This window comes from Periplaneta americana, chromosome 1, assembly GCF_040183065.1.
Source record: "Periplaneta americana isolate PAMFEO1 chromosome 1, P.americana_PAMFEO1_priV1, whole genome shotgun sequence".
Classification (NCBI taxonomy): Eukaryota; Metazoa; Arthropoda; class Insecta; order Blattodea; family Blattidae; genus Periplaneta; species Periplaneta americana.
The window spans coordinates 51,997,106-52,009,853 of record NC_091117.1 but is presented as its reverse complement, the minus strand read 5'-3'; the positions used below and the strand labels follow the sequence as shown (position 1 = coordinate 52,009,853).

Sequence of the window (12,748 nt, the reverse complement as noted above, 5' to 3'; positions counted from 1 at the left end):
ATCGGCTTTTTGTTTTAATAAATTACAACCTCCCATACTGTAACTTAGGAAGCGTAAATTAGTTCCGTAAAGTTATGGAAATGAAACTGTTCGAAATATAAGAGCGACCCCAAAAATTAATGTATTAGTAAATACGCGCGCAATTAATGGTTAAAGAAAATGAACTAGATCCGCTAATATCTTTCACACCATTGCTTGAAAAAATACATTTCGCGGCAAAAAGAATAAATGATCTACGCACAATTGAAGGTTAAAAAAAAGAACGATAGTAAAAAAAAATGCATAGTAAAAAAAAATGCAAATTTGAGATGTTAAGTATACTGTATGTGGTGATCGTATTGTAGCGGCCATCTACTGAATTAGTTAGTGGAAAAAACACCATAGTCTTGTGTTATAGGAGTGGAAATTTTCAGTGGTTTTCATAAAACGCTCATAGTTGTAGCACAGTCTAGTTTTGAAGGTACTAGGAACAATAGACTGTGCGGGTACCATTTCGCATTGTCTGTAATGAGGCGATAGTAGTGGCCAGCAACTATCTATGGATGCATATTTACTACGTATTGAGCTTCGTGACTATATACTAGACTGTGGTTATAGTCCAAAGACTTTCTTTGTGAACATAGCCTCAGAAAAAAGTACTTTAGCACGTGAAATGTTGTATTAGTTATGGAGTCATCTTTAGGTACATAAATAACGAAAGGAAAAGAAACAGGATATAATAAAGAAAAAGAAGATTAAAGGAGAGGCACGCTTCAGTCACAACAGAGAATTTTTTTCTTAAAACAACCATCGTCCATAGTTACCTACATTTACACAGTCATGTATTTCTATGAGGCACTTTAAGTTATAAATGTGTTTCAGCTTTCTCAAGTTTCTACAGCACCTTAAGAAATGGCATGATGAATTTTACACTTGAAGTGTGAACAACACCCATGCCAGAATGCCAGATAGGTTTTTGTTTGTCCTGAAAATTTATGTTTTTGAACTATGGTTGTTTTTCCAAAAAATCCTTCAATTTATAAGTTCCATATACATAATACTGTATATGCTCGTCTCATCAAAATCGTAGTTCATAAAGTGACACACAATTAAATCATTTAAATTTGCTGTATTTTTGTTTAAGAGTCTGAAAGATGTTATAAAAACAAATGGAGGATTGATTTTAGATACATCAGAACCTTTGAAGAGTTAAATAATAATGAAATTGATAAATGTAAAATCAATCGAAGCGAATATGAACAGGAAATCCACGTATTATGCCGATCTAGTACTACTAGTTTCAGTAGCGTAGATGGTTATAATACGACAAGGTTGCGCAAAACGATTGAATAATACTAGTTGAAGGTTCGACTTTCCAACAGTCTTAAAAAAATCCCATCATATGTCCCGCAAAGTTAAATTTATGTCACGATATCTTTTACAATATATGCCCGAACTCTAGTAAGTAAACCTCACTCTCTTCCAAGCAATACTATTGTTTAAATAAAACGGTCTCGTCAATGAATCATTGCCTTCGTTCGCTATAAGTTATCCTGCATCGAGGGCAGGAGTCTTTTAAAAATATTATTTCCCACCAATTTTATAAGACAGGCATAACGAAGTTTATTAACAAATGCCATTTAACATTTAAAATAAATAAATTAAAAACGAAGATCAATAATTTTACTCTATCAGGAAGCGAACTCACAATCTAGAGAACGGAAAGCAGGCATCTTACCCCAATGTCACACACACCTCTTAAGGTTGACTGCGTTGTAAGCGGACGACTTCCAATAAACAAAATTACATTTAAGTGCAATTCGTGAACCGCGCAGTAGAACTTAACAATTTTAACGACCAAGAGTGGGCCCATTCTTTTTGCCACGAAATTTACAATGAATGGAGACACAGAATTTCGCATTTGCTGGATTAAAATCTCGATAAAATGTATTTCACGTTTTATTGGTGATTAATAATCATATTATAAAAATCGTATAATTAGCCTATTCAAGAAACGTTTATTTTGGAACGGAAGGAATATTTCCTGTTTGACCTCTTTTGTGACGATCAAATAAACATCCAATTGACTCTTGTTTTTTTAAGCCTCACTTTTCTCTTTTAAGTCTTATTCTTGGAACAGTGTTTTGACACTGTATTAAAACACTGTATTACGTTTCTCCAAATCTACCTTCACATTTCAAAATCTGCACATAACATATTCGTTTCGGATACATAAATGCTTTCATTCGCAAATTCTTTCGTTCAGGTGAGCACAGTAATCTAATAAAATTATTGCATGGTAAGACCCGTTTTCACAAGTGAAACTTCAAAAAAATAATGTAACCCAAAGCTAGAAATCCCAATACATCTCACCTTCTCTTACCTAAAATACCTGGAAAGCGTTATTATTATTAACCTTTGAGAAATGTAGGTAGAAGGGAGTGGACTGTTATATCTTTTGTTAGACACTCTCGTCTTACCTAAGTACCTGGAATGTTATTGACCTTTGAGAATGTTTGGTAGAAGGGGTGGACCGCTAAATCCTTCGATAATGCGTGTTTCCACTTGGACCTGCAAGAAAGTAGCCAAGAAAAATGCTAGTTATTTAGCTAGAGACAATTTCGAATTTTTTTCGCTGACTGAATAATTTCGATGCATTTTTTTTTGTAAAAATTTGCTATTAAAATGTAGCGATATACATATTCACAAAGAAACACTTTCCCATTTAATCAACGATTTATGACATTTGTCATTGCGAAAATCTGTGGCCTGTAATGAGAAAAGATATGTAATCTTTGTGAATTTTAAACATATCAGAAGTTGAATGAGAATTGTAATATTTTATTGGCGAAACTTCGATATCTTGCCATGGAAGGGAAAAGTAGGCTTACTTACATAATTAAAAATAACCTCAAAGGTGTAACATTAGAGAGACGATATGATCACTGTGAAAGTTATATTCTATTTAATAAGTAACATTCCTTATAGTACACAACACTGCATACAGGGTAATTAGCAAAATAACATCTTTAGAACGACTTGTGAAACTATGAAATCATTAAATTCGACTACTTGGCCCAGGATGCATCCGTTTTTGGTGCAAGAATAATTCATGTAACAGTTTCTTAATTGCAGTTGCATTTAAATAATTAAAATACGATCATTTTGGTCCAGGGAACATACTTTTTGGTGGAAATTATATTACCTTTAACATCGTTCTGTGGTGCTTCGGCCCATTTTCGGACCATGACCTCCCCATTATTCTCTTACATTTCTCCCTTTCCCTCTTGCGGTTGACGTAGTGTGATTAAAAAATAATTCTGAAGTTTTATTTACACAAAAGATGGCATGGGATTCGGGATTCTTGCGTGAAATATTTTAAGTGGTTGGTGGTTGTACGATTGTTTGGGTTTGGATGTTTGTAGGTTGTGAAGTGTATGAAATAAATTTAAAGGTCATTATAAGTTATTTGTATTTTATTTGTATACTTTGTGCTAAGTTGCTGGTTGCATCGGCCCGCTGTCGTTACAATACAATGATGTACTGCGGGTTGCATCGGCGCACTCCCGCTAAGGAGCAAGATGCGTGTAGATTATTACAGAAAGTGTAACGAATATTTTTTTCCGAATAGGTACCCATAAGGTACATAAAAATTGGAAATTTATCCTTTGAAGAAGCCACCGGCGTGCTCGGTCGGTTAAGGCGCTTGCCTGCCGATCCGGAGTTGCGCTCGGGCGCGAGTTCGATTCCCGCTTGGACTGATTACCTGGTTGGGTTTTTTTTTTTCGAGGTTTTCCCAAACTGTAAGGCAAATGTCAGGTAATCTATGGCGAATCCTCGGCCTCATCTCGCCAAATATATCGCTATCACCAATTGCATCGACGCTAAATAACCTCGTAGTTGATACAGTGTCGTTAAATAACAAAGTAAAATAAAAAAAATTCCTTTGACGAGGTGGAAAAATTCAAATATCTTGGAGCAACAGTAACAAATATAAATGGCACTCGGAAGGAAATTAAATGCAGAATAAATATGGGGATTGCCTGTCAGTATTCGGTTGAGAAGCTTTTGTCATCCAGTCTGCTCTCAAAAAGCTTAAAGAATTTATAAAACAGTTATATTACCGGTTGTTCTTTACGGTTGTGAAACTTGGACTCTTACTTTGAGAGAGGAACATAGGTTAAGGGTGTTCGAGAAGAAGGTGCTTAGGAAAAATATTTGGGAATAAGAGGGATGAAGTTTTGAGATGGGCAGAGCATGTAACAGGTATGGGCGAATACAGAAATGCATATAGAGTGTTAGTTGGGAGACCGGAGGGAAAAAGATCTTTGGGGATGCCGAGACCTAGATGGGAGGGTAATATTAAAATGGATTTGAAGGAGGTGGGATATGATTGTAGTAGAGATGAACAAAACTAACTGCCGTTCTCGCTCGCTGTGTTCGTTGCATTTGTCTTTCGAGTATCGTCTCGTCATTCTCGTGCGCTTCGAGTCTCGCTCATCATTCACGAAATAGCATTTGGTCGGCGTGGAAAGATTTCGTAGCTTTGAATAACATACATCATTTAAATAAATAGCATTATAAATGTTTGAATGAGACAAAAATACAAAACAGAACAGTTTCTTAGTTATACAGATCTGGCTTTCAGGTAGTAGCTCCCTGTAAAGCAGGTTTGAATAATTTCAAGGAAAAATTGTTCCCGGGCCGGGTATCGATCCCGGGACCCTTCGCTTAGCGCACGAATGCTCTCCCGACTGAGCTACCCCAGGAACTATACACGACACCGTCACAATTTTCCCTTTATATACACACAACTCAAATGGGCTTTCTTAGTTATCAAAATGTTCTGGTTCTCTTGTATGATATTACCTATGGTTATATAAATAGAAAAAAAAAACAATTCTCAAATAAATTTGGATTTCTAAGAAACATAAAACTTGAGATTGCACACTTGATCTCAAACATATGAAAAGAAAATTCCTAGCCTTTTAATAAGGACTTAGTAATTAAATAAAGACTGGGGAACGGATTATACACTGAAATGTAAAGATGTTTCAAATAGGCTACTTGATTGTTTATACATATTATATAACAGTTGCCAAAATAGATAACAGTTCAATCAGGTATAAACTGAGGCGATTCAAGGTTGCTTGACGTTCGGGACTTCGGGAATGATCAATCTCGGCGTCTCGAAACACAAGCAGTCTTTACGTAAATGACGCGACGTATATAACATTGTGGTGCGGGTTTTCGTCTTTGCGGACGCTGTTAGTCTTGCTTTCTCGATCGTTGTTCATCTCTAGATTGTAGAGACTGGATTAATCTTGCTCAGGATAGGGACCGATGGCGGGCTTATGTGAGGGCGGCAATGAACCTCCGGGTTTCTTAAAAGCCAGTAAGTGAGGTACCCATTCAGCGAGCGGCGTCACTTCAGCTTTTGCTGAAGGGGCGAGATTTTTTACGGAAGGCGTTATGTAAGGTATATCGCGTGGCATACTGCCTTCCTATTTCCTCTGAAATGAACTATTTTCTATATAGTAAACTGGACCGAACTTGATAATAAAAAATAAAATAATTTAAACCATGATATCATATGCAATTAACATATTTTAATATTAATTATTTTTTCTCCATTTATTATTTTAAGTTACAAATAGGCTTATATCTTGTTTAATTTTTGTTTTTGTTTTATGATCAGGTTTACCCCACTTTACAGTACATTTCCAATTTCGACACAGACGTAATTTTAACTTCTTATCCCACTTAGCATGTCAGACCGTGAACCGTGCGTGTCCTTTGGGACAAGTTATCTGATTGGGGTGTTTTCCCAGGCTTTCCTTCAGTCAATTGAAGCGGAATTGCTGTGTAACTTTCGGTGTTGGACCTCGGACTCATTTCGCCATCATTAATTCAAATATCATATCATTGTCATCATTACCATAGCCCGGTTAAGTTCACGATGCAGCGTGCTGTATTCGTATGAGAGCGCGACCGTTCGAAGACACAATCATTCACAGAACAGATGCGCACAATAAACCTCAGGCTGTAGTGTAAATCTTTCCTCCGCCCCAAAAAAAATTAATAATAAAATAATTTAGCAAAGGGCAATGCCTTGATTTCATTTGAGCAAAGTCATTAACTAGCTTGTCTTTTATTTCTTAAGCGTTTATAAAAGGGGGATATCTTCTTCTTCTTCTTCCTCCTCTTATTATTATTATTATTATTATTATTGTTATTATTATTATTATTATTATTATTATTATTTTAATCTTAAACTCAGCTCCCCCTCCCCCAAATTACGTCTGTGCCCACTTTTATGTTCCACGTTAAAAAAGTAGTGTCATGCTGCAAGAAGATTTTGCTTGTGTTAGAAGACAGACCTGATTTTAAGTGAAAAAAATGTGTGTTTCCAGAATAAAGATTAAAATAGGGGAGAAAATATTGTGAATTGGAGGTGCAATGTCTACAGGACACAAGAAAACTTACAGAGAAGAGTGTTAACCAGATTTTGTATCTGAATTTGACCTTGGTGGACACAGATTTAACGTTTCAGAAACACAACGATATTATGGGGATTCTAAGAACTTACGGTAAATGTCCCCAACAGACTAAATTTACTAATTATTGTGTGGCCGGGTCGGGTTTGGAGGCTATTGTGAAGGTCGCGATTTAGTGTAGAAAGGAGGAGGTAGAGCAACCGGGAATTATCACGGGCAAATGGATGTAAGGAACTTTGCAAGGCAAGTAACTGAAAAGGTTACTCTGAATTTGTAAGGCTATGTGTACACAGGCGACAAATTGTGGAACGACATTTTTGTCTTTACGGTATGTTCAATAAGTTTGTACATGTTAACCTACGTTTATACGGCAGAGGCTCCAGAATTCCCAGGGATGACTTTTGACGAAAAATCATTTTCTGTCAGCATTTTAACAAACAGCTTGACAATGTATAATTTGGAAAACATTATGTATTTCGAAGCAAATTATGAACAAAATTGTTGTAATTTTTTATTGCTTAACTTTCATTCGAAGAAATAACATTTTGAGGGCCTAATAATACTCTTTTAAGTGTCTATTTTATTATTTTACAAGCTTATTTTAGGCTTCTAAACATAGATACGTTTTAATGCCCTAAAATATCAGGTTTAGTCATGATTCATCACTTGACTTTTGCCGTTGACATTAATTTATCAATTGAATTGTCATTTAGGCAATTCTGAGCTGTGTGTTTGAATCTCTTAGTTTACACAATGTAATAGGTTCGCGCTTTTAAATCTTATCATTAGCAAATAATAAACTAGATAAGAAAGCACAGAAAAATAATCATATTCTGTTGAATTTAATAGATAAAAATAAATACCGGTGTTTTAATAATATCTATATGCTGTACTACATTTTCTTGGGATTTGATAATTGTAGAGGTTCGGGGTTTAGGCCATTGAGTATATAGGCGTCTTCTTAGCGGACATTCCCCCTCTTTGTAATATAACTGAAATATGTTATTTACGTATTTTTCTAACGTATATAAAATAATAGAAATGCAGTAAATCTATTCCATTTATTCGGTTATTGGAAATATAAAATTAATAAACTGATATATGTTATTTATAAGCAATATAAAGCATTTATATTTGAAGCAATGCTTAGTTACAATATTTAGATTTATTTTATTTTATATACGTTAGAAAATACACAAATAACTGACTTTAGTTGTAATACAATGAGGAACAATGCCCGCTAAGAAGATGCCTATTATAACCAATGGTATTTTATAAACTTCAAAAGCTTTGTAGTCATAACTACACTTCGAATTTTAGGCTAAATGCCTATTTTTTCTGTAGGGACAAGCTAAAACTAGTTAAATTTTTCAGATTTTTAAATATAAAATATGAACGTTTCGAAGGGATTTTATGGTGCCTAAAATGCCGATTTTGCCCTTCGTGATGTACTGTACGGTTTTAGAGCCAAAAAATGCCTATTTCTATTTTGTTATGCTTTTAATTTTTTTCGCTTAGCAATGAAAGATAAGGTTTTGAATATCATGAGGTGTCTGGTAGAGTTCCCGGGTAGCTCAGTTGGTAGAGCGTTGGTACGTTTAACCAAAGGTCCCGGGTTCGATACCCGGCCCCGGAACAATTTTTCCCTCCAAATTATTCAAATCGACTTTACAGGGACTTATACCAGAAAGATTGATTTGCATAATACACGTCACTGTTCGTTAACAGAAAACCAGAATTTAAGTCACACAGAGTTAGTGTGCACTCAGTGTTGGTTGCTTGACGGTTGTTAGCCCACTTTTAGGTCTGTGGATATTGAGGGAAAAATTGGATCGGTGTCTGGTAGAGTTGCCTGGTAGCTCAGTTGGTAGAGCGTTGGTACATTTAACCAAAAGTCCCTGGTACGATACAACGGCCCCGGAACAATTTTTCCCTCCAAATTATTCAAATCAACTTTACAGGGAGTTATACCTGAAAGCTTGATTTGCATAATACACGTCACTGTTCATTAACAGAAAACCAGAATTTAAGTCACACAGAGTTAGTGTGCACTCAGTGTTGGTCTGTGGATATTGAGGGAAAAATTGGATCGTTGTCTGGTAGAGTTCCCTGGTAGCTCAGTTGGTATAGCGTTGGTACGTTTAACCAGAGGTCCCGGGTTCGATATCCGGCCCTGGGACAATTTTCCCCTCCAAATTATTCATCATGAGGTGGGTTTACTTCAAAGACTTTGTGGGAATGAGGATATTACTAGAAAGTGACTGGTTTTGTTGACCACTTGAGCAGGTAGTGGGAATGTGATGAATGGGGAGGATATAACTTCTCCCTAAAAAAATCAGCTTGACAATAATGTTGCTAGATTTAAATACGCACTTATTACATCGGTATCATCGGTATCATTGAATAGATCTTTTTTTCTTCAGGGACTGTTTAAGAAAAGGCAGTTTCACAGCAGAAAATTGTTAGAAAACCCTTATCCCTTATGCATTATAGTGCCAATTTTGAGCTTTCTTTCCAAAACTCACTATCTCCAAAAACTTGTTTTTAGAGGAAACGCGAATTTCTGCTGCCATCGCTACAAGCAAAAATCAAATAGAAAAATATACTTACATTATTTTTCGTGTAATTTTGTTCCTCTTCGAGAATTTCTGTTACGGTCCTGTGGATATACCTAGTGTTTCATAGATATAAAATAGCTCATTTTTGCTCTGGATTTAACTATTTATGGAAAAAATTGCATTCTTATCATTGAGAATTCACAGGGACTTAGTATTATTTTGCATAAAATAATGTCACCAGTAAATACCTAACCTCGAATATTATGAATCCACTCTTAGTTGAAAACTTAAAATTTTGGAGATAGTTTTGGAAAGAAAGCTCACAATTATGAATAATGTATTAATTGTAAATTCACTGGTAAATTACCGGCAACTAATTTAATTGTAATATTAATACTTAATTGAAATGTGAATATGGAGAAAGATGAAGCGTGTAAAATGGACAGACAGAGTAAGAAACGAAGTTGTGTTGGAAAGAGTGGATGAAGAAAGAATGATGCTGAAACTGATCAGGAAGAGGAAAAGGAATTCGCTGGGTTACTGGATGAGAAGAAACTGCCTACTGAAGGATGCACTGGAAGGAATGGTGAATGGAAGAAGAGTTCGGGGCAGAAGAAGATATCAGATGATAGACGACATTAAGATATATGGATCATATGTGGAGACAAAGAGGAAGGCAAAAAATAAGAAAGACTGGAGAATGCAGTGAAAGACCTGTCCTTGGGCAGAGCCCTATGAGTGAATGAATGAATGAATATCATCAGCAGCTATAGAGCAATCTGGTCGAAAAATTCGTTAATAATTATTCATAATTTAAGACATAAACAAAAATAAAGTTTTTAACCGTAATTGTTTATTGCTTTGTAACTGTATACCGATTGCATTGTTACAGTTATTGTTTGAGTGGATAGACACACATTTTAAGTGCATAAAATCGTATTTTCAACTGCTTGAAATTGTATTTTAGGTGCCTGGAGCTGTATTTTAGTGCCTATTTTAATAATTTCGAAGCCTATTTTAGGTGTCTAAGGACTTAAAAATCCAAGGTCTAGTCATAGAGTAACTCTGTCAGTGGATTTCTGACTTGACTAATTCAGTATTTACTAAATATGTAAGAGTGTGTAAGACAGGAGTTGTAACGACATATCAGTTAGTACTAAAAATGTACCGAACATTCTCGTTGCAGTCACTATTACTAGGAAATAATTACTTGCGACATTTATGTAGTATAAACACTCCTTCACACATACAGCTTCAAAGGTTAACTCTCAACATGGTGTGATATAATTTTTGGTTGCAGTCGTCAGCAAGCACGTGCACTACAGAGGGATCGACTACCTCTTCATCCCCAGCTTCGTCTGTGAATCTTGTTACCACCAATTCCCACATACAGCAACAGCCACAGCACAACAGCATTACCAACAATAACAACAACAATGCTCCGAAATATGGGACACTGGTCCCCAATAGGGTATTCGTGGGTGGAATCTCAGGCAGCACAACTGAAACGGAATTGGCTCAGCTATTTTCAGGTACTGTTCATTGTTAGTGTATAGATTAATTTTACTTTATCAATATATGAAGTATGAAGAGAATTGGTAGTGAAATACAAGTTTTCAACATTGCTGATACAGCAAAAGTGGTTTTTAATGTGCTGTTTGTCTTTGTGCAGCATTTTCTCCTAAACTACAGGATAGTATTTGATTATGTTTGATATCACCTGGAATAATTCACATGACATGTAATAATTTTTAATTAAAAAAATAACACGTTAATTTACGCAAAATAGCCTCTAATGATTTATATGAATAGTTTTTCTTTTTCGGGATGAAATGGTGAGGAGCATTTATCGCAATAGGAGATAGGTGGTGCCAGTCCCCTCAAAGCTACGGGTTGGTTACTGTGAGGCGTGCACCCATATTCCTGCACTGATACAACACTTACAATAACAGTTGTACGATTTGTACTTACACATTTGTTGCTGAAAATGTTCCCCCTTTGCTGCAATACACATTGTTCACATCTATTTATCAAATTGTTATTCACTTTCACATAGATCCTCACTTTTCCATCCATGATTTGGTTCGGATGCCACAGGACTGAAAAACCTTGATTTTTCTTCAACACACTAACCTACTAAATCGTGTAATAAACATAACTATAGGGGAACGATTTAGAAAACACTGTTGGTCTGCGCATGTGTCAATCTTAAAGAGTGACACAATATACTATTCATTTCTTCCTTCCTAATTGTCAGCCAATAACGGGAGAAGGCGTTACTTACGTAGGCTTTCAATGAAGTAGAATATTTTCGCGTTTTTATACTTAATAATAACTCAAAAAGTAGTAGTCAGATTCTAATAAGGAAAAAAGCATGTTGAAGAGTATTGTTTGCATTTTTTAAAGATGTTTGAGTCATATGATACAAAGAGGAAATTCATATTTAATTAATCTACTGTAATCTCCTGTTTTTTTTCGATGATTTTCTCCTGATTTTCGTGAGTAGGTCGTGACAACACTGTGTAATGTCCGTCGCACTGATTTCAAGCATATTTGCTTGGATTGCTTACTCTTTTATTTTTGTTCTCTTAGGTAGACTTCAGTGTGCGGTTTACTTGACGGGGGTGACTGAAGTTGGTGTGTTTGTGGGTTTATCACATTTATAGTCCGACCATCGGATCTGTGCTCCCGTAAGATATGCGAACTGAACCTTAATTCCTTTTCAGCCTCGGCAATTCATTTCTCTCCCTGTATTCCTATTTCTCTCTTTTCTATCCCTCTCTCTTTCTCTCCCCCACTACTCACAATTTTGAGCCTTCTTGCGGGACAGTTTATTTGCACTTGCAGTCCAGTGTTGTCAACTCAACATGAATACTGTAGCACGGAGTGGTGAAAGAAATATTATTAAGCAAGTAATAGCATTTTGCATAAGTCAATCAGCGTCATTAGACCTACTTAAATTAAATTATGGATAAGTAATAATTAACCTTACAGTATTATAAGCAATATTCAAGAGACATGACACTGTTTGACGGAAGTTTGGCAACATCCCTATTCGGCAAGGTTCATGGCCTGCTGTTTGACGTAGTGGGAGAGAAACTGGTGGAATGGGGTGAGTAGAGGCGTTAACTTTTCCAAGAACGACGACAGCGCTGAAGGGGCATAGATCCGATGGTCTGACAATATCAAATATTAGTGGCAGTGTCTGATCATGGGAATCACCCTTCGCCCCTCGTATAGTTCCGTAAATATTGCGTGTTAAAGGTTAGGTTTAGACGGGGGGATAGCTATGTGACGTGATGCCGAGAAATGTAACAAGGTTAGATGGGTTAAATGAGGGGATAGATAAGTGGCATGAGGCCAAGGTATGTGACAAGGTTAGAGTGGGTTAGATGAGAGGATAGCTAAGTGACGGGAGACTGTGGACTCTGACAAGGTTATTATTATTACTTTCTTCACAATTTTAGTAGTTTGTACGTATTCCCCAAGTCAAATCAATGAGTTCTAAATAAATTACATCGAGAAATCGCGTCGTCAATTCAAGTATATAATTAGCGCAAGAGGCCCAAGAATTGCGATCTCCTTAATATTTTTATTCTGCCAGTTTTTGAAATTTAATACATTGCGACCTTCTCTCAGGACCATGCAACAATGATTCAAGTACATTTCTGTGGGATTGTGAATCTGTTTCGTAATTTCAATATTTCTGTAATT

The 12,748-nt window shown here is 36.0% G+C and overlaps 1 protein-coding gene across 3 annotated transcripts in view; it reads left to right on the top strand.

Moving 5' to 3' along the window:
• Window positions 1–12,748, top strand: part of LOC138695294 (uncharacterized) — a 68,499-nt gene that overhangs the window by 18,359 nt on the left and 37,392 nt on the right. For all 3 annotated transcript variants that reach the window (XM_069819730.1, XM_069819727.1, XM_069819736.1), the window contains one exon: window positions 10,335–10,566. In XM_069819730.1, the coding sequence (XP_069675831.1) occupies window positions 10,335–10,566 (232 nt within the window). The remainder of the gene's footprint in view (window positions 1–10,334; window positions 10,567–12,748) is intronic.